The sequence below is a fragment of the Cladophialophora immunda genome (genome assembly GCF_000835495.1).
Source record: "Cladophialophora immunda strain CBS 83496 unplaced genomic scaffold supercont1.2, whole genome shotgun sequence".
NCBI classification, from domain to species: domain Eukaryota; kingdom Fungi; phylum Ascomycota; class Eurotiomycetes; order Chaetothyriales; family Herpotrichiellaceae; genus Cladophialophora; species Cladophialophora immunda.
Window position 1 is genome coordinate 3,074,303 of NW_015622542.1, and position 13,827 is coordinate 3,088,129.

The 13,827-nt window shown below is 53.7% G+C and overlaps 5 protein-coding genes across 7 annotated transcripts; 2 read left to right on the plus strand and 3 right to left on the minus strand.

Moving 5' to 3' along the window:
* The first annotated feature begins 173 nt into the window (after nt 1-173).
* PV07_03371 lies at nt 174-849 on the plus strand. 2 transcript variants are annotated; one of them, XM_016390092.1, is made up of 3 exons: nt 174-443; nt 526-706; nt 811-849. In XM_016390092.1, exons 1-2 carry the CDS (start codon nt 251-253, stop codon nt 645-647), a joined length of 315 nt encoding a protein of 104 aa, XP_016251994.1. In that variant the 5' UTR covers nt 174-250; the 3' UTR covers nt 648-706; nt 811-849. The 2 variants fall into 2 exon arrangements, with proteins under 2 accessions (XP_016251994.1, XP_016251993.1); XM_016390091.1 differs by lacking the exon at nt 811-849 and having other exon boundaries at nt 526-808.
* On the plus strand, nt 839-3,550 carry PV07_03372. 2 transcript variants are annotated; one of them, XM_016390093.1, is made up of 7 exons: nt 839-1,506; nt 1,577-1,999; nt 2,077-2,688; nt 2,752-2,797; nt 2,856-2,943; nt 3,044-3,116; nt 3,205-3,550. In XM_016390093.1, the coding sequence occupies exons 1-7, from the start codon at nt 1,139-1,141 to the stop codon at nt 3,266-3,268; spliced, it is 1,674 nt and encodes a 557-aa protein (XP_016251995.1). In that variant the 5' UTR covers nt 839-1,138; the 3' UTR covers nt 3,269-3,550. The 2 variants fall into 2 exon arrangements, with proteins under 2 accessions (XP_016251995.1, XP_016251996.1); XM_016390094.1 differs by having other exon boundaries at nt 3,044-3,550.
* On the minus strand, nt 3,481-6,118 carry PV07_03373 (uncharacterized protein). Its single transcript, XM_016390095.1, has one exon. The coding sequence runs from the start codon at nt 6,017-6,019 to the stop codon at nt 4,406-4,408; it is 1,614 nt and encodes a 537-aa protein (XP_016251997.1). The 5' UTR covers nt 6,020-6,118; the 3' UTR covers nt 3,481-4,405.
* A 623-nt stretch (nt 6,119-6,741) lies between these two features.
* PV07_03374 (uncharacterized protein) lies at nt 6,742-8,125 on the minus strand (the record flags this gene model as incomplete). The annotated part of the gene is made up of 2 exons (XM_016390096.1): nt 6,820-8,125; nt 6,742-6,767 (listed from the first exon to the last, which is right to left on the minus strand). Exons 1-2 carry the CDS (start codon nt 7,985-7,987, stop codon nt 6,742-6,744), a joined length of 1,194 nt encoding a protein of 397 aa, XP_016251998.1. The 5' UTR covers nt 7,988-8,125.
* A 3,017-nt stretch (nt 8,126-11,142) lies between these two features.
* Nucleotides 11,143-12,471, minus strand: PV07_03375 (agmatinase; the record flags this gene model as incomplete). Its single annotated transcript, XM_016390097.1, has 4 exons — nt 11,143-11,181; nt 11,232-11,846; nt 11,907-12,090; nt 12,146-12,471. The coding sequence occupies 4 exons, from the start codon at nt 12,469-12,471 to the stop codon at nt 11,143-11,145; spliced, it is 1,164 nt and encodes a 387-aa protein (XP_016251999.1).
* Between the last annotated feature and the right edge of the window lie 1,356 nt (nt 12,472-13,827).

Below are 13,827 nucleotides of genomic sequence, written 5' to 3' on the forward strand. Positions count from 1 at the left end.
ACTATTCTGAAGGGAAGGGGCAGATCTAGGGTCGAGAAGAGACGCCTGGAGAAACCCATCAGGACTGGTACGGACCACAACACCAAGGCTAAGGTCAAGCAGGCAGTATCCGCGCTGACGGCGTTTGGCTTGAGCCTACGACCACTGTACATCACATCGTACAAGACCCAGCAGCCAGTTCCGCCCAAGATGACGTCGCTGTGCAATCAAGTCGCTGGTGGTTCATCTTAGGGGGCCAACCAGTACAGCCATGGCAAAACGATACTACGTCGCCGTGCTTGGGTCAGCAACAGCCATCTTCTGTGTCCAGGGTTTATCTCCGCTAGGATGGATCCTTTGCAGATCGCGAGGCCTCAAGGATGCTGTGAGCGAAGGAGCCTGCACTACTAATCGACTTCTGGGGATTACATACACGCCTAAGAAAGCCAGCCTCGAGGATAGAGGTGAGTCTCCCAGGATACCTGGACGTTTGCATAACTCGCTGGTGAACCGCAAGCTAAAGCCGAGTGAGTCTCTTCTGTATAGTGGTCGCTGGACTGCCATTTCCCGAACCACAAGCACCACCTGCGACAGAATCCCTCGTACTCGAGGCTGGCAACGGCTGGCAACAAACCAAAGCGTGTGTTGAGGACAAACCCAAGGACTGAAACCCATCAAACCCATCAAACCCGACACCCTCATCCGCGAGGAGCTAATCGCCGAGGAGGTAGACTCGACCCGCTCTAGTTCCTCAAGCCCTAGCCCAGCAGATTCTCCTCCGCCTATCATTGCTGGTGTGTTGGGCGCTTACTAACTGAAGTGTCGTACCAGAATGTCGATATCCGGATCCTAAAAGGCTTCAAATCGCGCACCGCGCGGGCGAGGTCGTCATTGGAGGATTCCCTAGTTCCCAAAGCCAGCATGCTAGATTGGGCAAAGATGCGTACGAATCACCCTAGTCAGAGCTCTGGCAATGGGTGATGTATATATTCCAAGCGATGGAATGCGGCAGTGGGCTTTTGTGTATTGGCAACCATCGGCCTCGACCTAGAACCATCCATTCCAAGAGTAATATCTTTGGGATCTATCCTACGAGGTCTTCCTGTTCACACCACTACAGCGACACAGAAAGCCTAATACGAGCAAATTGCTAATAAATATGGCCGATCTCCAGAGGCCCCAAGATCCCGCCTCGTCTTCCACGAGTGTCGACACGATCGGGTCCCGAATCGAGTCGGACGTCGACCTGGAAAAGGCAGAGACCATTCACCCAATCCCCACCTCTGGGACCGGGGCAGCAGCTACACGATCGCAAACCGTTGGCAGGACGCGATCTGTGGCTACTGATGGGTACTCGGTGTACGACGTCGACGAAGATGAAAGCGAGGAGGCATCCGTCGCGCGCACCAAGACCAGCCCCTACGAAGTTCGCTGGGAGGGACCAGGCGACGAGGGGAATCCTCGCAATTTCAACATCGCCCGAAAATGGGTCATTGTCCTCATCACTTCGATCGCGTCCTTTTGCGTGTAAGTGGAATCCTCCCTGTGGACGTCCTCGAAAGATCCCGTCTGCAGCAGATATTGACCGCCTCACTAGCACATTTACCTCGTCCGTCTACACCACCACTTACGAACAGCTCATGAAGGACTTCCACTGCTCCAGAGAGATCGCCACCCTCGGTCTTTCAATGTTTGTCTTGGGCCTAGCATTCGGCCCGATGCTTCTGGGCCCGCTGTCCGAGTTCTATGGTCGAAGACCCATCTACATCGCGTCCATGTTCTTCTTCCTGATCTGGCTGATCCCCTGCGCGGTCGCCCAGAACATCCAGACCATGATCGTCTGCCGATTCTTCGATGGCTTCGCGGGGAGCGCGTTCCTCGCCGTGGCGGCGGGCACCGTGGCAGATCTGTTTGAGCCCAAGGACCTCGAGTTCCCCATGATGATCTTCACCGCCTCGCCCTTTATGGGTCCTGCGGTTGGGCCGGTCATTGGCGGCTTGATCAACCAGTTCACCTCATGGTATGATGGACCACGCTCCTTTTGACCTTGATTGTCATGTGGATGGCAATGCTGACCAACGACAATGGCTTGTATAGGCGATGGACTTTCTACACGCTCCTCATCTGGACCGGCGTCCTGCTGGTGCTTGTCATCTTCTTCGTGCCCGAGACGTACCACAAAGTCCTCCTCAAGCGCCGCGCCCAGCAGAAGCGCAAGGCGACGGGGGAGAGTCAGTGGTACGCGCCCATTGAGCAACTCGACCGCAGCATCCTCGGGACCGTCGTCCACTCGTGCTCCGTGCCGTTCGAGCTCTTGTTCTTCGAGCCCATGTGCCTCCTGCTGTGCCTCTACTCGGCCATCCTGCTGGGCATCGTCTACCTGTTCTTCGGCGCCTTCCCGCTCGTCTTCGGCACCAACCACGGCTTCTCGCTGTACCAGGTCGGCTTGACCTTCATCGGGCTCCTCGTCGGCATTGCCATCGGCGTGCTGACGGACCCGTTCTGGCACAAGAATTACGTCAAGATGGTGCGCAAGCTCGAGGAGCAGACGGGGCAGGTCGGCATCAAGCCCGAGCCCGAGTATCGCTTGCCGCCCGCCATGTTTGGAGGCATCCTTGTCCCCGTCGGCCTGTTCTGGTTCGGCTGGACGACGTACTCGAGCGTCCACTGGATCGTGCCCATCATCGGCAGTGCTGTCTTCGGCATTGGGTATGTGATTCCACCCTCCTGCGTAGATTAGTGGATGGAACATGCTGACGAATGGGGAAACAGCTTGTTCCTTGCCTTTACCGGCATCTTGACCTTCCTTGTCGACGCAGTAAGTTACTTCCCGCAGCTGGGTTTTCTGTCACTTCATCATCTGACTGCCCAAATAGTACCCCAGCTACGCCGCCAGCGCAGTCGCAGCCAACTGCCTGGTCCGGCTCTTGTTTGCCGGGGCATTCCCTCTCTTCGGGACTCAAAGTGAGTTGTCCCCCTTTGCCCTTCTCTCCCTCTCTCCCTCCATATGATGCCCTTCTTCCAAACATGACCTCCAGAAATGCTAACATGTACCCGCTCGCAGTGTACGAAAATCTTGACTACCAATGGGCCTCTTCCCTGCTGGGCTTCCTCGCCCTGGCCTGTGTCCCCATGCCGTAAGTGTCCCTGACATGTCGCCCCCCTTCTTTATACATCGGGCTCCTTGTTTCTGAATACACTGGGACTGACGGTCGTCGATTACAGGTTCTTCTTCTACAGATACGGCAAGAAGATCCGCTCGAGGAGCCGGTTCAACAACGCTGCGTAGATCGATATCGCATACATTTTCACTTGATTCTCGTCCTGCAGCGTTGAGAGCGGGGGCTAAGGAGGTTGGAACATGGGTTTCTTGGGGTCATGTTATACGCACAGCATAGCGAGGCGTTTTGTCGTCGAGGGGTTTTTCGTTCATGTCGACAATGCTTTGTTCAAGATACAAGAAACCTCCTTTTACGAGCCTTGGAGCTCGCATTTTGATACCAGGGGGCCACCAAACGTGCTCGCCCCCGCGGTGGATAACCAGAATATAATAACCCTCTAGACCTTCAGACCTATGAGTTTGACCATGTGCCCGTCGTTGATCGCCGTGGATCTACCCCCTTTCTTGTGGGTCTTGTGCCGCGTTTTGTCCACTTCCAGCTCGCACCGCGCCGGAACGAGAGCGGAGTATGCTGCAAGACTTCAAAGAGTGTAGCTGGCGTAGAGTTGGGAAATGGAAGAGAATATTGTAGTCGTTGGTAGAGAAAAGGTTCTGCTTTCACGAAGGGCAACGGGGAGAACAGGTTCATGTGTTTCGAGGGCGAGGCTGAAGACAAGGGCGGTACAGTGTCTTCGGGTAAAGCTCGTCAATCACCGGGCTGACTGAGGGCATTCCTCTGATCAATTCTAGAGTGGATTGCGCTGGCTCCCCCCTTGGAACTTTACGCAGTGCAAAATACGCTGACCTGGAGGCGAAGAACACACCACTCCAAAGCAAAGGTGACTGCAGCATCACGTATACGAGCCATACACCGAAAGAGTCGTGCTCCCACTGGGTGACTAGCTGTGTTCCAAAGTCTTGTGTCTTGAGATGATGTCGTCGCAGCTCCACTGACATGCATGGCATATGTACATAGAGTCAGGTTGTGATCATACCCTCGCCACTAGGTTTTGTAATACACAACCCTGGACCATCTCGGGGATGGAGTCCGTCTCACTGGGCGTTGCTCTGTAGTCGTATGCAAAATATCTGCAGTTGTACCTCGTCAAAATGCTTTTCCTGCTTCCTACTCCTCCCGAAGGTCAAACGAGTCCAGGATCTGCTGAGACCAGCCTGCATCGGCTTGTCCCCAGATCTCATGCGTCTGCTTTCCGAAGTGCAGCCAAAACAGCCCCGTCCTCCACTTCGTCCAGAACTAGATGCTGTTTACTTGCTCTTAGCACTCGCCACTTCTGCCAACCCGTCCTTCAACGCCTCGAGCGCCTTGTCGATCTCTCCCCTTGACTCATCCATGGCTGAGACACCCATATGACCGAAACGAATGTATCTCGCCGCGATCTCCCGGTGGAGGCCGCCGGCAAATACTACTCCTCGCGACATCAGCTTGGGGAGAATCTCCGGAGGAGTCAGCCCTTCGGGTAAATATATTGCCGTCATGGTATTGGCTGCATTGGCTGGGTCAGTGGCCAATTGCTTGAGACCCAGACTTGCAACTTTCGACTTGACGTATTCGCTCACCTTGCGGTGTTGAGCGAAGCGGGCGTCCAGAGGCTGTGAGAGGATCTGCTTGAGGGAGGTGTTGAGCGCCTGGACTAATTGGGTGGGCGGAGTTGCAAAATACGAGGCTTTCTTGGCCTCGTAGTTCTGCATGATAGGTACCCAGTTCTTGAAGCTCGCATAGTAGCTTCCCGGGTTGGATTTGCGCGACTTGAAGACGTTCATTGCCTTCTCCGACGCCATCACTATCGACAGACCGGGAGGGCAGCCGATGGCTTTTTGGGAGGCTGTCAAGCACACATCGATGCCCATCTTGTCGAACTGGATCTCTTCTCCTCCTACGGAACAGACACCGTCCACAATGAGAAGCGTCTCCGGAGACACGCGCCGGATGACGTCGGAGAGAGGTTGAATCTGGGAGAGCACTCCGGTAGAGGTATCGACATGCGTGACTGTCAGCGCCTTGTATTTCTTCTCTTTCAATGCTGCCTCAATCTCGGGCAGTTGTGGTTTGTCCCCAATGGGGGCTTTGAGCTGCGTAGGTTTTGCGCCATAAGTCGAGAGGCAATCCGCAAACGAGTCTCCGAAATAGCCAGTGTGCAATACCAAGACGTCTTCACCAGGCTCCACCAGGTTGGCTGCCACGAGGTCCCAGCCCAATGTGCCGCTGCCGGCCAGGACAAAAGGCTGAGATCCCGGGTTAGTGGTCTGGAATAGATCTCTCAACAGTGTGAGCGTTTCGCCGAAGGTGTTCACAAATGGCTGTCCGACATGGGATTGCGCATAGTGACTCATGGCCTGTGAGACCTCATCGGTGATCTCAATTGGCCCCGGGATAAGGAGGGAAGCGTGAGGAGCCTGCGAGGACATTCTGGCGGTGGTTGAGGTGGAAAGTTGACGTTTCTGAATTTGAGAGGGTGTTCCGGCGAGACGCGCAGGTGGTGCTGGGGGCACGTAGGGAATGTCGTCTGTGGAAGCCGGCAACGAGTCCAGCTCAATCGTATAGGGAGTGTTGATGCGAGGGTACGAAGACTGCTGGTGTTGTTCCAGATGTCGTGAGATCAAACTCAGACGACTTGTAGCTTGGGAATAGGGACGTGAGCCGGAGGGAGCCAGCTTGAAAAATTTCCTGGTGGTGGTGCTGTCAACGATGGTGGGGGATTGCGAGAGCGATTGGACGTGCGAATGCCGATGCAGGAGACGTGCGGGGGAGCAACGAGCAGCAGACAATGAGCGTGCCAAAGGACTGTGATGCGATAACGGAGACAAGAGCGAAGACGAGAAGGACTGTGTACGATAGAGAGATGGAGTCAAGGCCGCCATGATTGTCCCAGTCACAACTTGACACGCGAAGAAGGCGGCGAGGCGGGAGAAAAAATTGGTTCTGCGGTCCACGCGTGTTGTGGGCGGTGGGCTTTAGGGGTGTTTGTTTGGGTGCTTTAGTGAGAGCGGAGGACGCCAGGGGAAGCCGGGGGCACCAGAAATACTTGATAGGGACTGTACGGAGGGCCGTGGGTGATACCCGGACATCTTCGCGGCGGCAGGAACTGCTATTCCAGCACCTTACGGCCTCGCTGGGGCTAGGCATCGCCTGTCCCAGGACCCCCAAATGATTGGGCCGGTAATTTAGCGACGGTTGTCACGTGAGAGGTAATGTTGTAGCACGTGACCGGACAAAACGTCGCGGACTACTCAGCCGCCATACACAGTCAATCGTTTATCCTTACTCCTTACCACTCACTCACTCACTACCAGTGCCACATCCATCATGCATTCAGCACTTGATTCTTCAAGACAGAGGAAAGATGGAATACAGAGACATGGCCTTGTCGGGCGATCCTTGTATATACGAAACCACATACGACGAAGCTTGTGATGGGCCTGAATCCAATCTGATGGGCGACGACGGCCTTACGATCAGATACTAATATCCACAGTCTAGGTCCACAGAAGACCTGGCCGTCTGAACACTGGACTGGACTGTCTCATTGCGCAACCTAAGGAAGTTGGCATTCTCCGAGCGCTGGTTCTCAACGCGCAATCCTTCAATACGGTAGGACATCATCATCAACTGCTGCCAAGTCAGTGCGGACGCCCAGCATAGACATGAACTTCCACCTTACCTTGAAGATCGTATAGCTTCTCAGAGAAAGCCGATTTAGCCAGCCTCTCATCTTGCTGCTTCCACCATCTTTGCAGCACGGTCTGACAAGACCTCACATTTCCCATCCCATAGTTCATCCACATGGTCTTCAACAAGCTGCGCACCTTGTCTCTGTCTGACTTGGTCGTACACAGGATGCCCGCCACGAATAAGGGGGGTAAAGCGGCCACCCCCGGACATGGGCCGGATCGGTACGTGACGGCACCAAGACAACCCAGGATTGATCGTCTGCTGTCCTCGATCATTTGAAGAGGAACGGACAAGGATCCACGTCGAAACACCTGAAGTAGCGCCATATGGTGGTGGGCTTCATCTACGAGATAAAGGTCGTGGTATATGGGCCACGGAAGATCTCCATCACCCTCTCTCCGTGCCATCTTCCTTTGTGCCATTAATGCTCTGATGCGATCGAACAACAAGTGGGATTTATGCTCCAAAGGTGAGCTGCAGTCAAAATGTGGTGGTCCAGGTGGACAGTCGCAGGAAAAATCTGAACCGGAATCTTTCCGTAGTCGCTCCAGATCATTGATCTCCTCAAAGATTGGCAGAAGAGTCGTGGAATATCCGGCTAGGTCGTCAATGTAAGCATCCTCTTCCTCAGAATGTGCGGTTATTATGTGCCCCTCGAACGTCTTCGAGCAGCAAGCCAGGGCAACAGCCTGCAGAGCCCGGTATTTTCTCCTCAGAAACCTTGATATGGACGATACGCTGGCGCCGTTCGAGCGGCCGTGTTGAGCAGACAGGGTGGCAGCGCCGTAAAGGTGTGACCTCCATGACGAGGTGCTCGTGGCAGGGGATATGACTTCGGCCATACATAAGAGCAGGGTGGTGGCGAGGACTTTATCATTTTCTGTTGGGCTGAATCGATCTAGGGCAGATCTCAACTGTGTTAAACTCTTCCCCTTCATCAGTTCATATTGGCAATCCCCTTCAAAAAGGCCGGATGTTCGTCGGTGGCCAGCAGCTAGAGTAAGGGTGGCGGACAGGAGATGGGGGACTTGCATCGCCATAGGTACAATGACCGAGCAGATCCCATCTTGAATTCCTTTGTGGCAGGAAATTGATACGGTCACTCTGTGGACGAAGTAGTCTAACAGCGGTTTAGACTCTTCTGTCAATACTGGCATCGGTGTTAGTGGCTGAGGTGTTATAGACGCTTTAGGGTGGAAGGTCGAGTCTTCGACTTCATCTTGCAGTGGCTGAGACGGTACGCGATAGTTTGTGGATGTACTTCGCTCACGGCTCGGATTATCGTTTGTTCTTCTAGGCGAGCACGTGTAGATGAAGTCCTTACCCATCGACAACTGACCTTTGCAGAAATGAGCCAGATGATACTTCACACACTCGAGTATAAAACTTACTGCCCGAGGCTTCAATGCTTATGGCCTTGGCTCCGGATTCCAGACAACGGCCGAAACGTGACTTCTTGAACGGCCGCCCGCCCCAGGACAGCTTCTGGGAGTAGATACAGGGGCGGCATACGCTCTGGCAATAAGAACAGGCTGGTTTCGCCTCGTTGCATTTCCAATGCCGCCGGCGACATTCGTCACATCCCGCGCGTGATCGCCTTTGACGCTGAACCGCATTAGACTTGGATTCTGCCATAGTCGTCTGCAAGATGCGCCTGCGAGTGAGATGCGCAGGAGTATCAGACTATCTCCTCAATGGCCAATGCCATGGCGATGCGATGGAGACGTTTCGAGTGGTGGGCGCTGAAGCGTCTGAATGGTACCGGGTGGAATTGTTAACGCGAAACTCCGCCCAGTTCCTGCCAATGGTCACGACACCAGAAGCTGGTCTATTAACCAAATCGATGAAGAGGAGACTCATCGGGCAATGCAAAAGAACCAATGCTCCTTTTCGAAGTTGGAGCCCATTCCGTAGAGGTCTTCATGCACGGGAAGAGAGCGGAAGACGATGCAGTTTATCGGACGGAAAGGAATAGATAGGATAAGCTTTCCCTTATGGGTTTAGCGCCGTACAAACAGAACGGGGTCCTGATTGGCGGGCCGCGTCAGAATATCGCGGTCTGAGAAGCGCAGCATATCGGTCAACAACGAACAGTCTATCTGCCGGACATGTCCATCAGCAGATTTGTGGGGAAGAGGAAATGCCCTGGCTATGGCTCAGGGCACAAGCACATGTCCTGTGGTTAAAACAGACATATTCATCAGCATGTACTTGGCCAAGTATCTTCCACCTACCTCGCAGCTCTCGGTGGCCTTTGCACTGGTCTCTTTCCCCAACACTCACAAAAGACTATCAGCATGGGCGAACATATCGTCGATGAGCGCTCCTTGCTGCTTTCCCGGACTTCATCCGCCGCGTCCAAAGAGGAGGATGTCACCTTCGACATCCTACACGATCTGGGTGCTCTAATCCGGCGGACGATTCCCATCTGTCTCTCATTCGCGCTGCAAAATGCGGTGCAAGCAATCAGCGCCCTGATCGCTGGCAGTCTGGGCTCTTTCGAACTGGGAGTCACCTCTTTTGGCTTCATGTTCTTCTCCTGCACGGGGACCATGACGGCGATCGGCGGCGCAACGGCCCTCGACACTTTGTGCGGGCAAGCGTTTACGTCCCACTCGGTGGCAGACAATCCCAAAATCCTCGGCCTGCTCTTACAACAGTGCTTGCTTGTCCTGCTCGGGATTTTCAGTTTTGTGTTTGCGCCGATCTGGGTGTTTTCGGGACACCTTTTCATCGCCCTGGGTCAGGAGCCAGATTTTGCGTTTGCAACCGGCAAATTTTTGGTGTTCATGCTGCCGGCCGGCGTCTTACAGATTGTGGCTGAGTCCCTGAAGAAGTTCTTGCAGGTCCAGGGCGAAAGCAACATCGTCGGAGTGTCTACGGCGGTGGCAAGCTGCTTTAGTGTCCTACTCACCTTCGTCCTTGTTCGACACACGACCCTGCAACTGTGGGGTGTTCCTTGTGCCTTCTGCATCTACCAGTTCATCACGGTTGTCGCCTTGCTGTGCATCATTTCCAGGAAGCCCGATGTGAGAAAGACCTGGCGCGGATCGATTGTGGGCATTCAGAAGGGGATTTCGCGTTTGGCGTTTTATGCCGTCACTGGGATTTTTACGTGTGCGACGGAGTGGTGGAGGTGAGTCTGCCGCCATCTCGGCTTCTACATGGAAATTGACCTGTTGCGTACCACAGCTTTGAGATACTGGCAATGATGGCTGCAAGGCTGGATCCCAGCTCCATTGGAGCCCAGAGTGTAAGCCTACGAGCCTCTTTATTCCGCCAGGTACTTCAGCTGACATGAGTTCCAGATATTGATGTCTTCCGACCTCCTGCTCACCACGGTAGCACTTGGGATCAGTGTTGCTTCTAGCCATCGCATTGCTGGCTTACTCGGTGCCGGCAAGAGTAAGGAAGCGAGGAGGGCGGTCGCCACACCATATCTGCTTTCCTTTATCATCGGAGGTATCGAGTTCTTCGGTATTATCCTTGCCAGAAACAGCTACGGCCGTATTTTTACGAGCGACGAAGCGGTGATCGAAAAGACGGCACGGGTGCTGCCTCTGATGGCCGGATTCCAAGTCCTGGACCTTTCCAACGGTGGCGCCAGCGGGATACTGCGAGGCGCGGGCAAGACCCATCTGGCCGGCGTGTGCAACTTCGTGGCATATTATGGGGTGGGCCTGACGACTGCGTGGTTCCTATGCTTTCGCAAGCAGTATGGTGTCTTTGGCTTGTGGGCGGGCATCATCACCGGGAGCGGCGCACTTCTCGTTCTGCAATCTTGTTGCATTTTGAGCATACGATGGAAGCAGCTGGCCAGAGATGTATCTAGGTTACACGCCACATCGGACTAGAAATATGCAGAGTCAAAAAGTTGTCACAGGCCGGGAATGAATAAGAATTCTATTTCACAGGCATTATCGACAAGTACAGACGCCTTGAACTGTACGTATGGTGGAGTCTATTCTTTTCTCCTGCTATATGCACTTATGAACCAGACGGAGTCTCCTGCAATTCCTCGTCTTGCTTTCTTGTACAGGAGGATCTGCTGCATCTCTCTCTAATCGAGAGCGAGCCGGTCAAGAATATCAAAGTCTCCAAAGAGACGATTCTTACACGAGGTACTGACGAGATTAACGTAGATTTCAGTGACTATGTCACGCCTCTACTCTAACATATCTCCACCACACCTGTTCCAGAATGAGCTTCATTGAGATCCAACGTTCCAGGAAGCAGAAGCGGGAGAGAGCCGCTGTCACACTGTGCCTCTCACCCCCGAAACTGTTGCAACCACCCCCAACAATCGCCCGACTCAAAGACCGAGTCGGTTCTTGACCAATCGAGTGATGAGCTTTGCCTAGGTCAGCACAAGTACACAGCTTTGGGGCTTCAAGAACATACCTCGATTGTGAACTCGGCAGCAACGATGCCTGTGATTTCGGCCTGATCCAGGGATGGCAGGATCTCCACGACATCAACCCCGACAATGTTCAACCCGTCCAGCGCATCGATGATGATCTGGATGACTTCTCTGGGCGTCCACCCCCCGGAGGCTGGACCAGCGGTGCCCGGGACAAAAGCCGGGTCTAGACAGTCGACATCCAGGGACACATAGACAGGCTCGTCGTGGTCGATGATGGATCGGATCTGGTCGATGACTCCCCAGACGCCGTCTCTCTTCAACATGTCTGCGGCGGGGATAGTCACGAATCCCACCTCTTCGTCGAGCTCCATGTCCTTCTCCGAATCCAACGAGCTGCGGATCCCGGCGTGGACGTTCTCGGGTCTCAGCAGCCCTTCCATGCCCGCCCAGTAATAGGGCGTGCCGTCGGCGAACTGAGCTTGTCTGCTGCCGGCTTTGGCCCCGGCGAATACCTTGGGCGACCAAGTGTCAATGTGTGCGTCGATGTGAATGGCGGACACTTTCCCGTAGACGGTGTTCAACGCTCGCAGGATCGGCAGAGAAATGCTGTGGTCGCCGCCCAGCGCTATGATTTGGGGGTGGTGTCTACCGGTCTTTGAAGCATACCATTAGCATGATCTTCGGGAAATGCTGTTGTCAAGGGTTTGAGATACCTTGGAAGACAAGACCCCTTTCTCCGTCGACTTCACCTCTCGCCACAGAAGCCGCTTGTACCATTCTTCCATCTGGGCGAAAGCCAGACCATTGTCGAAAGGAGAGATGGGCAGGTCTCCACAGTCAACCACCGAGATATTCTGCTTGTAAGGATTGATCGACTGGCGGTAGTTGTAGTGGCCACTATCCAAATGTCAACTTCAAGCGCGTAATTTGCGGCTATCAGGGTCAAACGCACGCAAGAGACGCTGCTCGAGAACCCTGGCGCACAGCATTCGGACCAAGACGGGTACCAGTCCTGTAGGATGTTGCCGTGTCAAACGGGAACCCCAAGATCAAAATGTCGTCCACCGGTCCGGTCTCCGTCAGACATTGCACAGACGGAAGCTTTGCAAAGCTTGTGATGCCGGCGAAAGCGAAGCTTGCAGAAGGTTCGAGGTCATAATCATCGTCGTCCTTCGGCGTCTTTCCAATACTAGTTTGTCGATAGTTGCTCACAGGGACAGCGATGGCGCGAGCACAGGCAGTCAGTACTGCAAGGCTATACAGAAATGTGAAGTACATTTTGAGTCGAAGGAAATGTCCAAGGTGAAAGAAAAAGATCGCAGCCTCTGACCGAAGCGACTTCCAACGGCGGGTCCCGCTGCATTTGTAGGCAGGCTCTATGCGATGAACAAGGTTTCCGTCTGTATTGATTCAACTTTGACGCGAAGCGGAGAGTTGGTCATGACGCGGACGAGACGGGATAGACTATGCCTGCCTCTTCAAGGAAGACCTCATGGTTACTGAGAGATCCTCGCGTGCTCCATGCTCCCTGGAGTACGTGATTGAATATGCGGCGGGGTTCTGCGGAGTATCCACCTCAGAATACAGACCGGCCTAGTGTATTCCTTCCCCTTTAGGACTGGGCTGATTTCTCCACTGATAGCTCCCTTTGCTGTAAGCACAATCCCGCTGTGACTGGCGTCGTTGTCTAACATCAAGGTCTTGGTCTAGATTTGTGTCAAAAGGCCTAGTCGCAAGTTTGCAGTGTCCGGCACGGCAGGTTCAGATAACGCCAAAGGAGAAAAACGACGGAGATCTGTGCAGGAGACCACGTATATACTAATCGTGATATCGTTCGTATGCCGTTCAGTCCCTCGCGTGGTATTCCATCTAGCTGCTCCAAGGATTGGTAAGATTCTCAGTGGTCTCTTGTTGTTGGCCAGTAGTCAACATACTTTAATCTGGAAGGGTTCCTTCTCGCTGTTTATTTCTATGAGATATCTCTATATAACACAACAGGCGCCTGTCAGCATAGTTACGGCCCAGGACAAACTCAATCGAAAAGTAGTTGTTTAGTCACTCGACAAAATGAAGGAATAACGAAGTGTTTCATCTGGATTGTGCTTCCACAGATGAGGATCTGGTGTCAAGCTATTTTGCTACACGCCTGTAACGGGATTCCACCCAACACCAACAATAGTGAATTTGGAGCCTCACCTATGTCTATTTAGTAAATAGAAGTAACAACCCTCCGCCCTTCGACAACATCGATGGGTGCGGGGAGCTGACTAGTGACCACCCCGCGGATACGATTCTCGAACTCGAAGGGAGGCGGAGGTTCGTATTCGTATCCAATCGTCAACAAAATTTATAGTTTGATGACGACGTTGTCGTCCTGAAGGCATTCTTTCCTCCAAATAGTGCTTCGCTTGGAGGCATTGTTATCCAATGACAATTCCCTACCTATCATTGCAGTCAAAGCTGGTTTTGTGTGTCCTCCCGCGTTCGGTAGCGAAGCACGAAACTTGCGCGCTGTCAGGTGGTTGAGACAGTTCCGCCAGGCAGAACTCAGGCAGCAGGGGCCCGATCAAGCATTCAGGAAGCTTCCCCTGGCAGCGCCCTGGAAAACGGCGAATACTCTGTTTGAATGGAGTA